Source organism: Euprymna scolopes, chromosome 30 (genome assembly GCF_053919585.1).
Source record: "Euprymna scolopes isolate OS-2025 chromosome 30, ASM5391958v1, whole genome shotgun sequence".
NCBI classification, from domain to species: Eukaryota; Metazoa; Mollusca; class Cephalopoda; order Sepiida; family Sepiolidae; genus Euprymna; species Euprymna scolopes.
In genome coordinates, this window is record NC_136511.1 from 13,466,884 (window position 1) to 13,485,839 (window position 18,956).

Sequence of the window (18,956 nt, forward strand, 5' to 3'; positions counted from 1 at the left end):
TCATATTTTGCTTTGGTTTTGATACCCCCAAATTCGAAGCTATCTCTTTACAAGCTTTCCTGTTCATAACCTATCATACTTTCATAAATCAGACTCCATTTTCTGAAGGCTGTTTTTGAACCCAGTCAACAACGGGTACTTTTACTAGTATATATATATATATATATCTATATATATATAATGATCTATATATATATAGAAAGAGAGAGAGAGGGAAGGAAAGAGAGAAGGAATATACTGGCATAGAATGATATAAATAGATAAATACACATCTACATCGTACACTTCTTACGTTTCCAACGATAGAGAAAAGGGCACCCCCCACTAAGCCACGAAGTCTATTTTGTACTCTGTACTCTGTCAAGGCAGGATAGGCTTTTTTTTAGCAGCTCCTGCAATATGTGGCAGCAGTACTCCATCTTTGGACGTACTTGGCTTTTATATATAGAGAGAATTGCAGCAGTAGTGAAATATCTTCTGGAGCGGTAGAAGGATCCCACCATTTACCCAGCAACCTTGGCAACAGACTTAATGTACGTGTTCCATTTCAGATCAGGAGTAAGGGTCAAGACCAGAAGCTTGTCAAAACATGGAGCCTCCCCAAGACGAGAGCCATCCGTTTCAATTATGCAGATGGGGATCAGAGCGTTGAGGATGTAAGGATAGGAGTTTGGTTTTGGATGCGTTAAAGGTAACCAACCACATCTTCCCCCAGTGAACCACGCGCTCGAGACCAGAGGAGAGAGTATCAGAGAGAACTTTGTCATTTACAGCCTTTGATGTTGCCGTAGATGGTCGTGTCATCAGCATAGATGTCAACGAATGATTTAAGTATGTGTTTAGGGAGGTCATTGATGTAGATCAGGAAGAGAGTTGGGCCCATGATTGACCCCTGAGGGACTCCAGCATTTATATTGCAGACCTCTGATTTTTGTCAATCTACCACTACTCTCATGAGCCTATCGGAGAGAAATGATTTAATGATTGAGAAAACATTTCCAGTTATACCGTAGCTGGAAATCTTGTGAAGTAGACCCTTATGCCATGCCTTGTCGAAGGCCTTTGATATGTCAAGAGCAATTGCCCTAGAAAGGAAGCCTTTGTCAAGAGATTCACTAATCCTGTTGGATATAACCGTCAGCACATCTGCGGTAGATCTTGCAGAGCGAAAACCATATTGTGTGTCACTAAGAAGGTTATTCCTGCTGAGGTAGTTGACTATTTCTCTATTTAATATGGATTCCAGCAACTTACTCATAACACACAGGAGACTTATTGGTCTGTACTGAGTGGGAGATGACTTATCACCTGAATTCTTACATGTCTTTATAACGTCAAAGGAAAAAATAAATCATAAGTTAAAGTTTTGGTTTCGATTCTCGGTGGAATTATTTTTTCTTTTTTAACTATTTTAATCATTACTGTATTTTATGTCCAATATAATCTATATATATAAAAGCGAAAATGTGTGTATGTTTGTTTGTGTGTATGTATGTTTGTGTGTCTGCTAAAAACTTTTGACAGACACAACAAAAATTCACAAACTTGGTCTCATATGAAAGCCCCACCTTCCGGACGACAGAAGTGCGTCAATTATCGATTTTCTGCAAGGGGGGGGGGGCAAAAAAGTGACATTTTAATGTTAAACATTACACATTTTTAAATCGATTTATAACTGCCCCAAAAAATACGGCCGCCAAGTCTTCTACATAAAGTATACACGCGGCCATTTATTTTGGGTCAACTTGTATTTAAAACCCGCTGAATCATGTCACGTGATCTTGACGTCAGCAACCTCTAATGGCGGTCTGAATTTACAATTTAAAAATTTTGTCATCGGTAAAAAGAAATTAATTAAAGCTAAACTATGAACTTCTACGCTATGGCAACGTTACCAAAGTTATTACCACATTCAAAATAGTTAGAGTCGATAGTTAAACGAAAAATAATAAGCCAAACATGTGAAGTAAAAAAAAAAAATACGCTTACAAAAAATATTAACGAACGAAGTTTTTAAAAATGAAAACAGCCAGACGCCATTTTCCAGTCTTTAGAGTAAGGCAGACGAAGTGTGTGTGTGTGTGTGTGTGAGAGAGAGAGAGAGATGTCTAGACAGATTCGACAGGGGGGAGGGTCAACAACGCATGCGTCAGATGACGTCATGACGTCGTGACCTAATTTACTTTAAATAGTTGATAAACCGAACAAACTTTGTATACGCCGCTTTAGCGTAGGTAGTTAAGGGTTGGTTCATTATCTGAACGTTTTTGGTTCTAATCGTGGTGTGAGATATCTTTTTTTTTCGATTTTTTACATTTAAATATTGAACCCTGTATTATTTAAGCCATTTTTCACGTAACGTTCGTTCGTTTTTCTGTTTAAATTTGTGTTTTACCCCCCCCCCTTAATTAAAACGTTGTTTTCTTTTCTTACTTCGCTTATAACAATGCTTACATCGTCATCGTCGTCGTCGTAACGCTCGACGACTTTCAAACATCTTTCACTTCTGGCTGACCGATTTTATTTTCAAACTTCGCCTCAGGAGTTCGGCTTCGATCCTAACCCCACCCCCCGGTTTCTTTTTTATTTAACACCACACACTCCTGCAAACACCCGGGCAACGCCGGGTACCCCTCGCTAGTAAAATAATAAATACGAAATCTGCATTAATCAAATCATCATATTTAAGCGTTTTTAAGCGGGAATTGCTGGGCCGCCTACTAGTTATCAATCTATTAATACCGTAGTAGCTCTTACGCATATACGTACGTACGTGTGTAACGGTTTCCAGATTATAAATTATTTGATCGGGAGATCCTATTTATTAAAAAAGAAGGTAGCAGGTGATAACCAACTACGAACATTAAATTAATATATAGATTACGCTAATTTAATTTTCGAAGAATGTTATCACCTTTTCTCCTCGTATTTGATAAATAGGATCACCCGATTATCGAAGGTAACAAAAAAAAAGTTTAAATTAAATAAATGATTTAGCTTTTGGACGATACCTGAAACTAGAAAACACCTTCTTGGACTTGTAGCTAGGATCAAAGGGTAGTATCTGTTCTGTCTATTCATGGTATAATGATATCGTGAGGTTTCTGTTCGCGCCGGACGTCCACACAATGGAAATTTATCACAGATTTCTCTAAGAATGTTGGATATGAACAATAATAACGGGTATATATATATATATATATATATATATATATATATATATATATATATATATATATATATATATATATATAGAGAGAGAGAGAGAGAGAGAGAGAGAGAGAATACATTAACCAGATTGGATGAATAATTTTAACGTTTTGACAATAGGGTTACAATAATATCGCGGAGCTTCATTCATGCTAGACGCCGGCAGAATGCCCAACAGAAATATTTTACTAATGAAAGATTCAGCTGTGGAATTTCCACATGTTCTACTACTACTACTACAACTACTACTACTACTACTACTACTAATAATAATAATAATAATAAACTGACATCACACCAAATAAATAAGGAAGGTCACCGAAGATAGCAAAAACAGAGTAGAGAAAGCACTAGCCAGACCTCTGCCGGATGAGTGCAAAGAAGACTGGGAACCTCGGGATGTTTTTTGTCATCTAAAATCCAGTGAAGAATAATGCCCGTTGCCAACGAGAAATCAATGGTAAGTGACTGTTGCGATAAGAAAATTCTTTTGCAAAGGTTATCGAAAGAGGTGGAGAGTACTGGAAACCTGGGGAGACTTGTTGTCACTCAAACTCCAGATAATACCACTAGTTGTTATCAAAGCGAAATCTTTGTTGATTGCCTGTGTGACTACTCCAAGTGAGTTAATGATAATATATATATATATATATATATATATATATATATATATATATATATATATATATATATATGTATATATGTATGTTCCTGTGTAATACCCTCTACACACCTGTCTTATTACACACACACTTATACAAACACACACATACACAAACATATATATATATATATATATATATATATATATATATGTATATATATATATATATAGGGATGAAAGAACCGTAACGGTGTTTACTCACCTTTTCGATGGTATTCGGCATGGTTGTCCGTTTTCGTAATGTGTTGTGCTTGTAGACACACGTCCCCCGGAAGTTGTCGGAGAAAGCCGCTTTAATGAGGTCGGAAAGGGCGCGTAATTCGAGGATTTTCTCGCCACAACTTCCGTGCATTTCTTCCCGGTCCGCCTCCAGCTTCTCGCGTTCCGCCTTGGGCATTCGACCGAATCGTACAGCTGAAATGAATAAATAAATAAATAAATAAACGATGCAGAAACTGAATATCCTGCTAGAAGATTGATCACACCGGAGAGTATCTTATACCGTTACGAAGCCACGATTCGCACATGAATGGAGTATCGTTGCCACATCTGGGCTGCTGCATCTATTAATACCTTTTTAGACAGTGTCTAAAAGAATCCTAAAACTAATAGACCTGCACTATCACCCAATATGTAACCCCTCTACCATCGCTACAATGTTGCATCTCAATACCTAGGGTTTTATCACTCAATTAGGACCCCTCCTTAGACTTTAGCCATCTATCTTTGACCCTAGCTATCCGCTATCATGTAGGACCCATGCGTTGTACCAGGTCGTCTCTTTTTCTCGTTCTTGGTCTTCCCTTTTAACATCTTGTTCACGAGGTGTTCTTTTCGTTGTCTATACATGGTATAATGATATCGTGGGGTTTACATTCGCGCCGGGCGTCCACACAACTGAAATTTATCACAGACTTCTCTAAGGATATTGGAGATAGGAAGTAATAACCAAGTATAATCTGACACTACATACACCAGATTGGATAAATACTTTAACAGTTTAAACAAAAGGGTTACAATAATATTGCGAAGCTTCATTCATGCCAGACGTCGACAGAATGCCCAACAGCAATATATCACTAATGAAATATGTCGCTATGGAATTTCCGCAGGTTCCGTTAATAATAATAATAATAATAATAATAATAATAATAATAATAATAATAATAATAAACTGAGACACAATAAATAAATAAGGAGGTTCACTGAGGATGGAAAAACCGAGAAGAGAAAGCACTAGCCAGACCTCTGTCGGATGAGTACAAAGAAGACTGGGAACGTCGGGAGGCTTTTTGTCACCCAAAATCCAGTGAAGACTAATGGCCGCTTCGAACGAGAAATCAATGGTAAGTGGCTGTTGCGATAAGCTAATTCTTTTGCAAAGGTTATCGAAAGAGGTGTAGAGTACTGGAAACTTGGGGAGACTTTTTGTCGCTCAGACTCCATCTTTTACTACGTGCCCTACCGATCTGTGTTTAGATGTCTTTATGGGAGAATTAATATCAATAACTCTTGTTTGTTGGCGGGTCCAGATGTTTGTCTTTCTGTCTTGTAGAGTGATGCTCCACACTATCATCTCCATCTTCTTTTGTGCCACTGCCATCCATACCTTCCCTTTTAGGCAGTGTACAAAAAAATCCTAAACTTAATAGACCAAAACTATTAGTCAAGCTGCAACCTCTGTTCCATCGCCACAATGTTGCGCCCGTTTTTCTGTTTTACAAATACGTTAATGTTACGTTGACGAACTCGTAGCATTTCAACGTAGATACTTCTGACCACCTGACAAGGTGCCTAGATGTCGGAAAGCTTCGTACAATAATAATTTCTTTCTTTGAACTTCTAGACATTGGAATCCCCTCCTTGTTTCCCTCTTTCTTAACTGTAATGCAATGCAGAAATTTAAATGAACGGAATCCTTGTTGCTTAACTCATCCAAGTGTCCTGTTTGACATGCTCCAAAACATTAAAGTTCAAGATTAAACAATAAAATTGTCTCCCTAGAAAAGATATAATCCAATTTCTGTTTGATGAAAACCAGTTTTATTTTTATTTAATTTTTTGTAGATCAGCTACTAACTGGCCAGTTGTGTACAAATCCTGAGAGCATTCTGTCATGTCAGAAAGTGACACAATTCTCAACGAGCCAGATCGGAGATGCGCCACTCTACAACTCATCTCTCTATCGATCCAAGTTATAACAACAGAACTGTTGCCAGCACCCTATAAAACGGACGGTTCAACGCTTGACCACACAACTAAACGAAGTTTCCAGCCGCGGTTATGGTCTTTGGTGTGCTTTCAAGCGAGGACCACATCATGCCACTTCATATCTCCGAAGTCGGCTTCAAACTAAACACCAAAGTGTACCTGGATGTGTTGAAGTGTCTGTTAATCCATTGGTGCAGGTCCTCAGCTTGCGGGCTTTGGGGAGTGTGGAGCCACCCTTAAATTTCCATTGCTCCCAGGTCCACTCTGACCCGGAATGGTAGTACCTGTTAGGGTCACAACTATGGGTTAAATAGAAACCGACTAGAAAACAACAAATATATTCTATTAAAAACTTCAAAATCTTTGGATTCAGCATTAAATAACCTGAAAAGGGTTGATATGCTGTAAAACAAAAACAACCAACCAACCATTGGTGCAATCAGGTCGCTGCTGGCAGACCCTGGACTAACCGCTGACGCACAAGTCCAAAGAGACCAAGACTTTGCTTCAGAAGGAGTGCTACGAGTTTGTACTCTTCTTTCACCGGCTTTCCCCTCCTCCAACAAGAACCTTTTTGACTACTTCATTTGGTCATACGTCGAGAACATCACTAACATGACCTCCCACAACACCAAAGCCAGCCTGATCGCCGCCATCTGCCAAGCTTCTGCTGGCACTTTAGGAAAAGGCATGCTTCTAGTTTCGGAACTTGGTTGAGGCTGAAGCTGGATACATTTAATCGTTAGGTGAATTGCTTTTTTGTATAAACGTTTTAAAATAAGGCTGTAGTGTAGGTTTTTTAGGGCGACACTTTTATCGTTTTATCCTGTACAATAAGCCATTGTTTGAGGTGAAAAGAAAGAAGAGCAACTATATACGAGGTGCGTTCAATAAGTTTCCATACATTTTTCGTATTGACACTTTTATTGATAATACACGAATGAAACTCTAGTTTCCGGATTCCATGAATTTGTACTGTTCTAACAACTTTCTGGAATGTTCTATTGAAGTCCTCTGATGTGAGGGTGTCAATGTCCCTCGTCAGAGTCTCTTCCATCTCCTTAATTGTTTTATAACGACAATCACTAAGGTGTTTCTTGAGCTCAAGGAATAACGAAAAGTCACAAGGGGGAAAGATCTGGACTATAGGGAGGACAAGGAATTGTCTTGATGCCTATCTTGGTCAAATCGTCTGTGACAAGGATGAAGCACCCTTGAGACAAACTTCATGCAAATGTTTCACATCTTGAGTTTGTCGCGAATAAGTGTGTGTACAGTTACCATATTGACATAAAACTGTGCACTTATTATCTCTAAAGACATACAACGGTCCTTATCCATGAAATTCTTTATTTGGCCAATCAACTCTGGTGTTCTGACTTCCTTACTCCTGCCACACCTCTCATCATGTCTCACAGACTCCATGTTTTCCTTGAATCTCTTATGCCCCTCAAAATCTGATGCTCAATTAATGTAAGACGGTATAAAAACAGTTTGAAACATTCCATACATTTCTGTGGTATTTTTTTCCAAGTTTAAAGCAATATTTTATTGCATATCGTTCTTCTAAAGTATCCTCACGTCAAGATTGCCTTTTTGAAATTCACCAGCTGGGAAAATCAGGCTAATTCCATCTGTAACTGGTTAATTGAACCTGAAATCATGTATATTAGCCAGTCATTTCATAAGATGTATAGCAATAATATACTGAATTTTCAAGAGTCTACAAGTTTAAATTTCTGTACTTTCAAATTCAAGACCATTGGTTTCAGTACCGAGTCTCTGAAATTGATATGTGACTTTTACCTCTTCAGTGAATAACATCATCACCTTTGTGCTACATACTCCCTTAATAAAATCAGGTTTAAGTTGCAACATTACACGTATTTTGAGAAAGTTTGGTAACAAGTGATCACGCGATGTGAACACTTTTTGAAAATTAAATATGAAGATTACAAAGCGATGATTATTTAAGCGAATCTTATTAAGTTGTCTGCCCATGTTTGTTCAGTAGTTCCGGCTGAGTTCGCAAGGTAGAGTGCCCGCTTCTTTATTCTTGAAACTCCCTCTCTCTCCTTTTTTCTGAATTTTTTTTTTCGTTCTCGATCTCTGTTGCTCTCTCTTTTTTTCTATTGCGTGCGTGTCGTGTGCGTTGTTTAGGTTCGTGTGTCACTGTGTCTTTCTTCTCGTCTCGTGTAACATTTTTTTTTCCTAAATCCCCACCTTCCCCAGCATCTGACTCGGTCAATCCTCGTTCGTTTGTCACTACTCAAACCGGAAGTTTCGTGCGCCGACGTCTGCTGGGAAGAGTTTTAAACGGAAGGAAGCAGCGGCGAAGACAGGAAGGAGATTTTCTCTTGAGATGAGATGCGACCCTCAATCAACCTCTCAGTCTGTCTGTCTGTCTGTCTGTCTGTCTCTCTCTCTCTCCCTCTCTCTCCTCCATGACTCATCAGTTTCATCTTTTTTTATATATTATGTTTGTTTGTTATTTAAAATGAAAAAAAAAAAAAGGCAAACGACACACCCGCATATCAGGAAAGCAACAAAAGACATAGAAACGGAATGAAAGTAATTCAAACTTTTTTTCTCAAAACTTAATTCTTATTTATTTAAATACTAGCAGGCCGCTTGGCGTTGCCCCCTCGTAAAATACGCATAAATATAATATTTTCATTCATATTGAAACTGAGACTGTGTACCCGTGTATTACGTTTTATTTTATCTAAACCGTTCAGTTACTGTAAGTAAAAACAAAAAATACTCGAGCTAAGATAAAAAACCCTAAAAAAACAAAAGAACTAAAGACAGTGAGCCAAGTACGATAACCATAACACCAGCATGACACGTTCTTTAAAAAGTGTTTTCAAACGTACTTTTTCTTAACATAAGTAATATGTTATGTGAACTATTCACGCATGCGCATTCGTGAAACAGTTAACAAACAGCTAAAAATGTCTTTATATCCTATGCACCTAATTTCAAGTCTGTAGATCAAAAGTTCGTTGAGTATATAGGTTGAGAAGTGTCCTCACACATATATTCTTACTTTTATATTGGAGATATATAGATAATTAGATAGTGAGTTTGTTTAGTTCTACTCCTACTTAGACTCCAGGGTTGAGAAAATGGAATTGAGAGGTCAGCGATCCCCCTCCCTCGAAGAGGGAACACTGACCTACAAAAAGTGTCTGGGTGGCCCCGTCGGCATTCCCCGGTAAGAAAGCCGCAGGCGATTAGCAATAAACTAACCCCTTCTCAAAGAGAGAAGCCAGGGGCCTGGGAGGGCGGCCCCCCTCCTCCCCTCCCCAGAACTGCACAGGGTAGTGAGTTAGTCTTTATGTGAATTACCAGAACAATACCCGTCCCAAGACAAGCAAAACGAATTCCTTCAAACAGAACAGTCGTGCCCGGTTTTACGCTCCTTTACGAAAACAAAAATCAAGACATAAACGATCTTAGCCGGCAATGGATTTTTTATCCTCGTCCCGCCCTCAAAAAAAAAGAAAAAATCAACAGAGATTAGACCATGCCTGTAATGAACTGGCCCCCTGTTCATTGTGGTGTAATGCTGCTTCTGTGTCGTTCAAGGGGGTCCACCCTCCTAGGCTTTGCCTTCTCTCTTTGAGAAGAGTTAATTTATTGCTAATCGCCTGAAGCATCCTTACCGGGGAATGCTGACGGGACTGCCCAGGCGCTTTTTGCAGGTCAAAGTGTCCTCTCTTCGAGGGGGGGGTCGCTGATCTATCAATTCCATTAAGTTCCTCTATTGATAATCGCCTGAGGCGCCTTTACCGAGAAATGTCGACGGGGATGTACAGACATTATTTTTGCAGGTCAGAATGCCCCTTCCTCGGCGGGCGCTGAATTCTTTATCCCAATTTCTAACTTTGGTGTCAAAGTTATTGCAGTGGGAGAGAAATAAATACATGTAAAGATATTTCGATGATTTGAATCAACTGATATTGTCACTAAATATAGTGTTATCATTCCAATTTAGATCAGCATCATGCTTTTAATTTGTGAAAATGATTCCAGCTTAAGCTTAAAGTTAAAGGAGCAAAACAAGAAACTGAAATTCAGGGAACCTTGCATCATTAAATCCGATTGTAACAGAGCGCGTGGGAAAATATCAGCAGAAGCTGTGGGATAGCTGGCTTGCAAAGACATTAGTGGCAGTAGCTGAAAAAGCACATATGCAAATTAGGAAGCATGTGTGGGCTTTCGTGACAAAAAAAAAATTAAAGGAAAAGCAGTTCGTGGTCGGGGAGAAGAAAAGTCCGCGCTGTAAAAGATGGACGTGTGTAGTCTACGGGGAAAAGAAACAGCAACCTGGTGAGATGGACGTGTGGCCCCGCAGTAGCGCCGAGAAACTTTAAAGCTGGTGTCAAGGCAAAAGGGTTTTGTTAATCTCATGGCAAACGAAATGAGCAGTTAGAAAAAAAAAAAAACAATAAACAGACAGTGTTTGGAAAGTACCGGTAATAAAAGACTTGTGTTAAAACAGAAAAAAAATGCCGAGTCAGCTTTATTTATTTTTGCTTGTTTTTAGCTACGACAGTAACCACGTTACATGGTCACATAGTCATTAGGACAATTGATCGAATTTTATGCAAATCTGAAATATTTGAATATTTAAATGAGATATTTACTCATCTCTATTGAGTTCAAACACTGAAATTTGACGAGAAAAATAAATATATACGCATAGATATATTTATATGATCTTCTACTTAATAAAGAAATGCTCTGCTGAGCTAGTCCTGTCCTTTCTAAACTTTACAACAAAAGTCTCGTCGAGTTTTGTTTCCCTGATGCCCTCTAAAATATTTTACAATTCTTTAAAGAAACCGAAATTTAGGAAATACTAGCAGTTCAGCCCGGCTTTGCTCGGGCCTATATACTGTCTATAAGTCTATGTGCATATATATATATATATATATATATATATATATATATATATATATATATGTTTAAAAATTTGACTCATGTCCAGGTAACCTACATCTAAAATTTCAAGTGTTTAGACCCAAAATTGGCAGAGAAGTTTGGTAGAATCTGCAAAGGTCAGCTCTTTCACTTTGATCTATTGGCAGCCAAACTTTTGCCCAAAACTATTTAAAAGTTTGCAATCTGAATACCCTTTATGGTAAAATTTCAAATGTTTAGGCCTAAATTGGCTGAATATTTTGCTAGAGACCGCAAAGGTCAAATCTGTGGAAGTTTTACCCCTTGGCAGTCAAATTTTCGGCCAAAACCGATTAAAAATCTTGCTCTATGTCTGAATACATATGCACACAAAGTTATGAACAGCACATAGTGCCCGTGCAAAGCCGGGCGGAACTACTAGTAAATAGATAAGCATACTAATTTTTGTATTCATTTTTTGCCGATTGTTATTTTCATTTTCATAGTTGTTGTTTGACCACGTTTCGGCTAACACATCCTCTGGCCTTCTTCAGGTGGTTAATCGCGACGGGATAGGAATGCTGAGTCTTGTGCATCTATCCTCAGTGATTCTTGCCTCTCATAGTTGTTGGTGTCTCACTAACTAATCCCCGGCCTGCTTTGGTTAGGATTAGAACTGATATCTTAGACAATGCTCACCTGTATCCGTAGAGACTCAACGCCTCTATCCACTGCGCCACGAGCCCCAGAAAGCGATGGAGATTTGATTTTATGGTCATAATTTTGTATTCTTATCTGATTTTCAATCGTCGGTTTTGTACCGAATGGTATTATTGATTTAATTTTTTTACTTATATATTTTTTAATTATTTATTTATTTATTTATTTTTAATCCTTTGAGATTAGGTTTCATAATTTGTGAAAAAGGCCAGAGAGAAAAAAACAACTATAAGGATGAGGATAAAAGGCCCCAAAAATGAAATGAATACATAAATCTTGAACATTTTAAATGTCCTTTAAAATAAATAAAACTGTTTCTTCGTAATATAAATTAAAAAAAATATGTTCAGTATATTAAGTATTCGTTTTATATTTTGTACTACTTTCAGCCAGTTTCCGTTTTTCACATAAAAGAATTTTCTAAACGCCGTCTTGTTTGTTTAGCAGGAAAAGGGCAACATTACTCCTTAATTAAGCATAATATATATATATATATATATATATATATATATATATATAAAGATATAGTATATGGCTGAATGCGTATATATATATACGCACATAAAAAAAACTTTGTCTATGTGTCACTTTGTGTGTATCTGTGTATTTGTGCGTTCCCTATAGAGGCCGAAATGTCTGGGCAGATTAGGTTTGAAATTTCACAAAAATGTACCTCCCGTGTATGGGAGTGTTTTTTTTAGATAGGTTTTAATCGGAATGCCTCCGATAAATATCAACAATTGATCATCAATTAAATCCGATTAAAGAAGTAACAGTTCGATTTGGACCCAACTTAATACCATTATATAGCCTAACATAACAAGCGCATTTGAAAAGTTGTAGCACGTTGGAAGCAGGAGGGCCCACCGTAAAAAAATATCAACAGTAGGTTCTTTAATAAAGTAGGGCGCATTTGAAATGAATGTTTCTGATAAAGGCACAATTGAACCATGATACTTGACATTTGCATTTAAACTTTAATTAAAGTCAATGTATAAAAATACATTTCTGAAATCAACAGTCGACTGTAAACAACAACGAACTATGGACTAAGTTATTACGGAGAGGCATGTGAAGGATTCTCTCAGTGCACTGGGATGGGTTCATGACTAAAGCAGATAGTGGATGGATTTGATTAAAAAAAAAAGGGCGATTTCACCCACTTTGATGACAATAAACGATTGAACGCGTGGCACATTCGGTGATCCTCATTAAATCCAAGGTAACGTCGGGTCTCTCTGGCAGTATCAATATAATGTATCCCTTCTAAAAATATAGTAATACATATAAACTCTTAATGATAAAAGGTTTGCATTTATATTATAAGGCAGGCAATATGCAATCAGCAAAATCCCGGGCAAGGCCGATCCTTCCCGCTAGTTGTTAAATAAAAAAAAAACATTTCTTTTCTTGAGATAAATGCAAATCGTTTTGTTGGGTGCCCACTCTATTTACATATGATTTAACTGTCGATTAGGGTCTCCATTAGTGTTTTTTTTTGTTTTTTTTTTGTTTTTTTTTTGTTTTTTGTTTTTTGAAATTAGATCATTTTCCAGGCGGTGATAATATAAAGAATTCCATCGTATTAATATGTAGAGCCTGTTTTTTTAAAAATTTTTTATTTATTTATTTAAAAAAAAAAATTTTTATTATTTTTTTAAATTAAAAAAAAAAAAAAATTATTTTTATTTTCTTATATATTTTTTTTTAATTTTTAATTTTTTTTTAAATTATTTTTATTTAAAATTTTTTTTTTAAATCTAAAAAATTTTTTTTTTAAATTTTTTATTTATTTATTGATTTATAGATTGCCCGTCTATAAAAAAGGGTTCTTGGAAAGAATTGGGCTCTAATTAGAACGTCCCCCAGTACGAAAGGGTGAATGCGGTTTCATCATTAAAGAAGATACCAGATAAGAGAAACTTCTTTTTAGTTCTGGAGTGACAAGGATGACAAATGACCCCCCCCCTTTTGAGTTGGCCTTGTGCCTAAGTTTTTGTATCAGTTTGAACCTGCATTGTAATTTTGGCTTGAATAAATATGTAATACCTCAAATTGTAGTATCTGTATATTACACTTCACTTTTATTACACTTGTAGTATCTGTATATTACACTTCACTTTTATTACATTTGTAGTATCTGTATATTACACTTCGCTTTTATTACACTTGTAGTATCTGTATATTACACTTCACTTTTATTACACTTGTAGTATCTGTATATTACACTTCACTTTTATTACACTTGTAGTATCTGTATATTACACTTCACTTTTATTACATTTGTAGTATCTGTATATTACACTTCACTTTTATTACACTTGTAGTATCTGTATATTACACTTCACTTTTATTACACTTGTAGTATCTGTATATTACACTTCACTTTTATTACACTTGTAGTATCTGTATATTACACTTCACTTTTATTACACTTGTAGTATCTGTATATTACACTTCACTTTTATTACACTTGTAGTATCTGTATATTACACTTCACTTTTATTACATTTGTAGTATCTGTATATTACACTTCGCTTTTATTACACTTGTAGTATCTGTATATTACACTTCACTTTTATTACACTTGTAGTATCTGTATATTACACTTCACTTTTATTACACTTGTAGTATCTGTATATTACACTTCACTTTTATTACACTTGTAGTATCTGTATATTACACTTCACTTTTATTACACTTGTAGTATCTGTATATTACACTTCACTTTTATTATACTTGTAGTATCTGTATATAACACTTCACTTTTATTACGCTTGTAGTATCTGTATATTACACTTCACTTTTATTACACTTGTAGTATCTGTATATTACACTTCGCTTTTATTACACTTGTAGTATCTGTATATTACACTTCACTTTTATTACACTTATAGTATCTGTATATTACACTTCACTTTTATTACACTTGTAATATCTGTATATTACACTTCACTTTTATTACACTTGTAGTATCTGTATATTACACTTCGCTTTTATTACACTTGTAGTATCTGTATATTACACTTCACTTTTATTACACTTATAGTATCTGTATATTACACTTCACTTTTATTACACTTGTAGTATCTGTATATTACACTTCACTTTTATTACACTTGTAGTATCTGTATATTACACTTCACTTTTATTACACTTGTAGTATCTGTATATTACACTTCACTTTCATTACACTTGTAGTATCTGTATATTACACTTCACTTTTATTATACTTGTAGTATCTGTATATTACACTTCACTTTTATTACGCTTGTAGTATCTGTATATTACACTTCACTTTTATTACACTTGTAGTATCTGTATATTACACTTCGCTTTTATTACACTTGTAGTATCTGTATATTACACTTCACTTTTATTACACTTATAGTATCTGTATATTACACTTCACTTTTATTACACTTGTAATATCTGTATATTACACTTCACTTTTATTACACTTGTAGTATCTGTATATTACACTTCACTTTTATTACACTTGTAGTATCTGTATATTACACTTCACTTTTATTACACTAGTAGTATCTGTATATTACACTTCGCTTTTATTACGCTTGTAGTATCTGTATATTACACTTCACTTTTATTACACTTGTAGTATCTGTATATTACACTTCACTTTTAATACACTTGTAGTATCTGTATATTACACTTCACTTTTATTATACTTGTAGTATCTGTATATTACACTTCACTTTTATTACGCTTGTAGTATCTGTATATTACACTTCACTTTTATTACACTTGTAGTATCTGTATATTACACTTCACTTTTATTACACTTGTAGTATCTGTATATTACACTTCACTTTTATTACGCTTGTAGTATCTGTATATTACACTTCACTTTTATTACACTTGTAGTATCTGTATATTACACTTCACTTTTATTACACTTGTAGTATCTGTATATTACACTTCACTTTTATTACACTTATAGTATCTGTATATTACACTTCACTTTTATTACACTTGTAATATCTGTATATTACACTTCACTTTTATTACACTTGTAGTATCTGTATATTACACTTCACTTTTATTACACTTGTAGTATCTGTATATTACACTTCACTTTTATTACACTAGTAGTATCTGTATATTACACTTCGCTTTTATTACGCTTGTAGTATCTGTATATTACACTTCACTTTTATTACACTTGTAGTATCTGTATATTACACTTCACTTTTAATACACTTGTAGTATCTGTATATTACACTTCACTTTTATTATACTTGTAGTATCTGTATATTACACTTCACTTTTATTACGCTTGTAGTATCTGTATATTACACTTCACTTTTATTACACTTGTAGTATCTGTATATTACACTTCACTTTTATTACGCTTGTAGTATCTGTATATTACACTTCACTTTTATTACACTTGTAGTATCTGTATATTACACTTCACTTTTATTACACTTGTAGTATCTGTATATTACACTTCACTTTTATTACACTTGTAGTATCTGTATATTACACTTCACTTTTATTACACTTGTAGTATCTGTATATTACACTTCACTTTTATTACACTTGTAGTATCTGTATATTACACTTCACTTTTATTACATTTGTAGTATCTGTATATTACACTTCACTTTTATTACACTTGTAGTATCAGTATATTACACTTCACTTTTATTACACTTGAAGTATCTGTATATTACACTTCACGTTTATTACACTTGAAGTATCTGTATATTACACTTCACTTTTATTACACTTGAAGTATCTGTATATTACACTTCACTTTTATTACACTTGAAGTATCTGTATATTACACTTCACTTTTTTTACACTTGTAATATCTGTATATTACACTTCACTTTTATTACACTTGAAATATCTGTATATTACACTTCACTTTTATTACACTTGTAGCATCTGTATATTACACTTCACTTTTATTACACTTGTAGTATCTGTATATTACACTTCACTTTTATTACACTTGTAGCATCTGTATATTACACTTCACTTTTATTACACTTGTAGTATCTGTATATTACACTTCACTTTTTTAGTCTAGGTTACTTAAGGAGAAATCTTTCATGACTGATACATTTTTTTTACTAACCAGAGTGCCCTTTCGGGGAGCTGGTTTCCTTTCACATTAAAAACCGACTTACTCTGTCCTCGTGGGGAGGCAAGTAAAAACAAAAAAAATATTAGGTAAAAAAAGAATGAATTTATTTTTATTGAATAAAACTCGGCTTAAAATTGAAAGCAAACTGAAATGTTTGAAACGTTACAACTGAAAAACGGAATACGTATATGTCCAAAAGAGTCAACTCTTTCGATAACAAATTCATATTCGATGACAAATTCATTTTTTTTTCAGTAAAAATGATCATTTCTTTTATATGACAAGACATAACTAGGTGATACTGACCGTCTTGGGACATACCAGCGTTGAGACATTTCTGGTAGCGACAATATTGACATTTATTCCGTGTGATTTGATCAATCCGACACTGTGATCCCGTCTTGCAGGGTGTGTATACCAACTGTTTCTTTAGGGTGCGCCGGAAAAATCCCTGCAAAGAAAAAAAATAGATTATTCATTCATAAACAATATCCAAGCTATGCAGAATACACACATATATCTATTATAATAAAGTTGTGTTCCTGTTTGTTTGTTTGTTCGCAATTTGTTTAATACAGTGTAACCCGGATATATCAGACTTCTTATCAGGGGGGGGTATAACTCTCTTATATCCGGGTAGACACTTATAGTCGGGTTTTCTTATATACGGGTACGCCTGTACGTTAATACAGACTCTAATTTGGGACCAGAGAAAGTCTCCGTTTTTCTTATATACGGGTCTCTTATATCCGGGTTACACTGCATATACAAAAGATACACTGTTTCACAAATAGATTTTAATACTAAAAATAGACATATATATGGTTTCTATATATACTATTTATCATTAAGGAATTAAAATCCAGGAGGTTGTCTTATTTGCATATTACATTAAGCAACGTTGAACATAGCCAATACTAGATGGGTGACCATTTGGGACTTCTAGGTGTGTATGTGCTCTCCGCTTATCTTTGCATTGTTTCCAACCGTCCTGGACTTTTCCTTGACACTAGATTAGTGCCGAGTCAGGAGATGGTTGTGGAATGCGCAATCCTTGCCTCACAATTACACACGCAGGTGCATTTACAGGGGATATCATTTCTCTTTCGTGACTGAACTGAGGTATCGATATTACATTAAGAAAACTTGTATTAAGAATTAGCTTAAAATTTTTAGTACAAAATTAGTAGAATTGTTTTAAGTATTCCATTTAGAAATATCATATAAAGATAATGTATTTTTTTAAATTGAATTTATTTAATAGTTTATAATTAAACCCACCGCCCGGCAATATGTTTTTACCTGGCAACGCCGGGTATGTACAGCTAGTACGAGGTGCCTTCAATAATGTTTCGGACGTATTTCGTATGGGGACTTTTATTGATACTACACACATGGAACTCTAGTTCCTTTTGAAGTAATCTCCTCCGGCTGCAATGCGCTTGCTGTACCGTTCCAACAAGTTTTAGGAGGCTCCCATAAAACTCCTCTTGTGTTGACGTGTCAATGGCCCTTGTCACAGTCTTTTTCATCTCCTCACTCGTCCCATAACGACAGCCTCTAAGGTTTTCCTTGAGCTTAGGGAATAACCAAACTCACAGAGCGCACGGTTTGGACTATAGGGAGTATGAGTAACTGTCTTGGTCAAGTAATCTGTAACAAGGATGGAGTTGTGGACAAGTGGATCCGCGCAAATCTTCCGCATCTTCAGTTCCCCACAGATAATTGGGTGTATAGTTCCTTTATTGACATACAACTGTGAACTAATTGTCTCTATAGAAACCAGACGGTCTTTATCCGTGAAATACTTTATCTGGCCAATCAACTCTAGTGTTCTGATTTCCTTACTCCTCCGACACCTCTCACCATCCCTCACGGACTCCATGTCTTACTTGAATCTCTTATGCCACTCAAAAACTGATTTTAGATTCATGCAAGATAGCCCCAAAGCAGTCTGAATCATTCCATACGTTTTGTGGCATTTCCCAAGTTTAAAAGAGAATTTTTTAGCATAATCATTCTAAAGTATCCTCACTTCCAGATTTTAAAATTAACCAACTGTGACAATCAGGCTTTAGTAGGGTGTATTCCAATTCCTGCTGTAACTGTTATTTGAACTTGAAATCA

At 35.5% G+C, this 18,956-nt stretch overlaps 1 protein-coding gene across 4 annotated transcripts in view; it reads right to left on the minus strand.

The window, feature by feature from the left end:
- Nucleotides 1–18,956, minus strand: part of LOC145254654 (peroxisome proliferator-activated receptor delta-like) — a 730,687-nt gene that overhangs the window by 29,373 nt on the left and 682,358 nt on the right. For all 4 annotated transcript variants that reach the window (XM_080113300.1, XM_080113298.1, XM_080113299.1 and 1 more), the window contains exons 6-7: nucleotides 17,136–17,280; nucleotides 4,077–4,288 (exon numbers count right to left, since the gene is read on the minus strand). In XM_080113300.1, coding sequence (XP_079969426.1) covers nucleotides 4,077–4,288; nucleotides 17,136–17,280 — 357 coding nt within the window. The remainder of the gene's footprint in view (nucleotides 1–4,076; nucleotides 4,289–17,135; nucleotides 17,281–18,956) is intronic.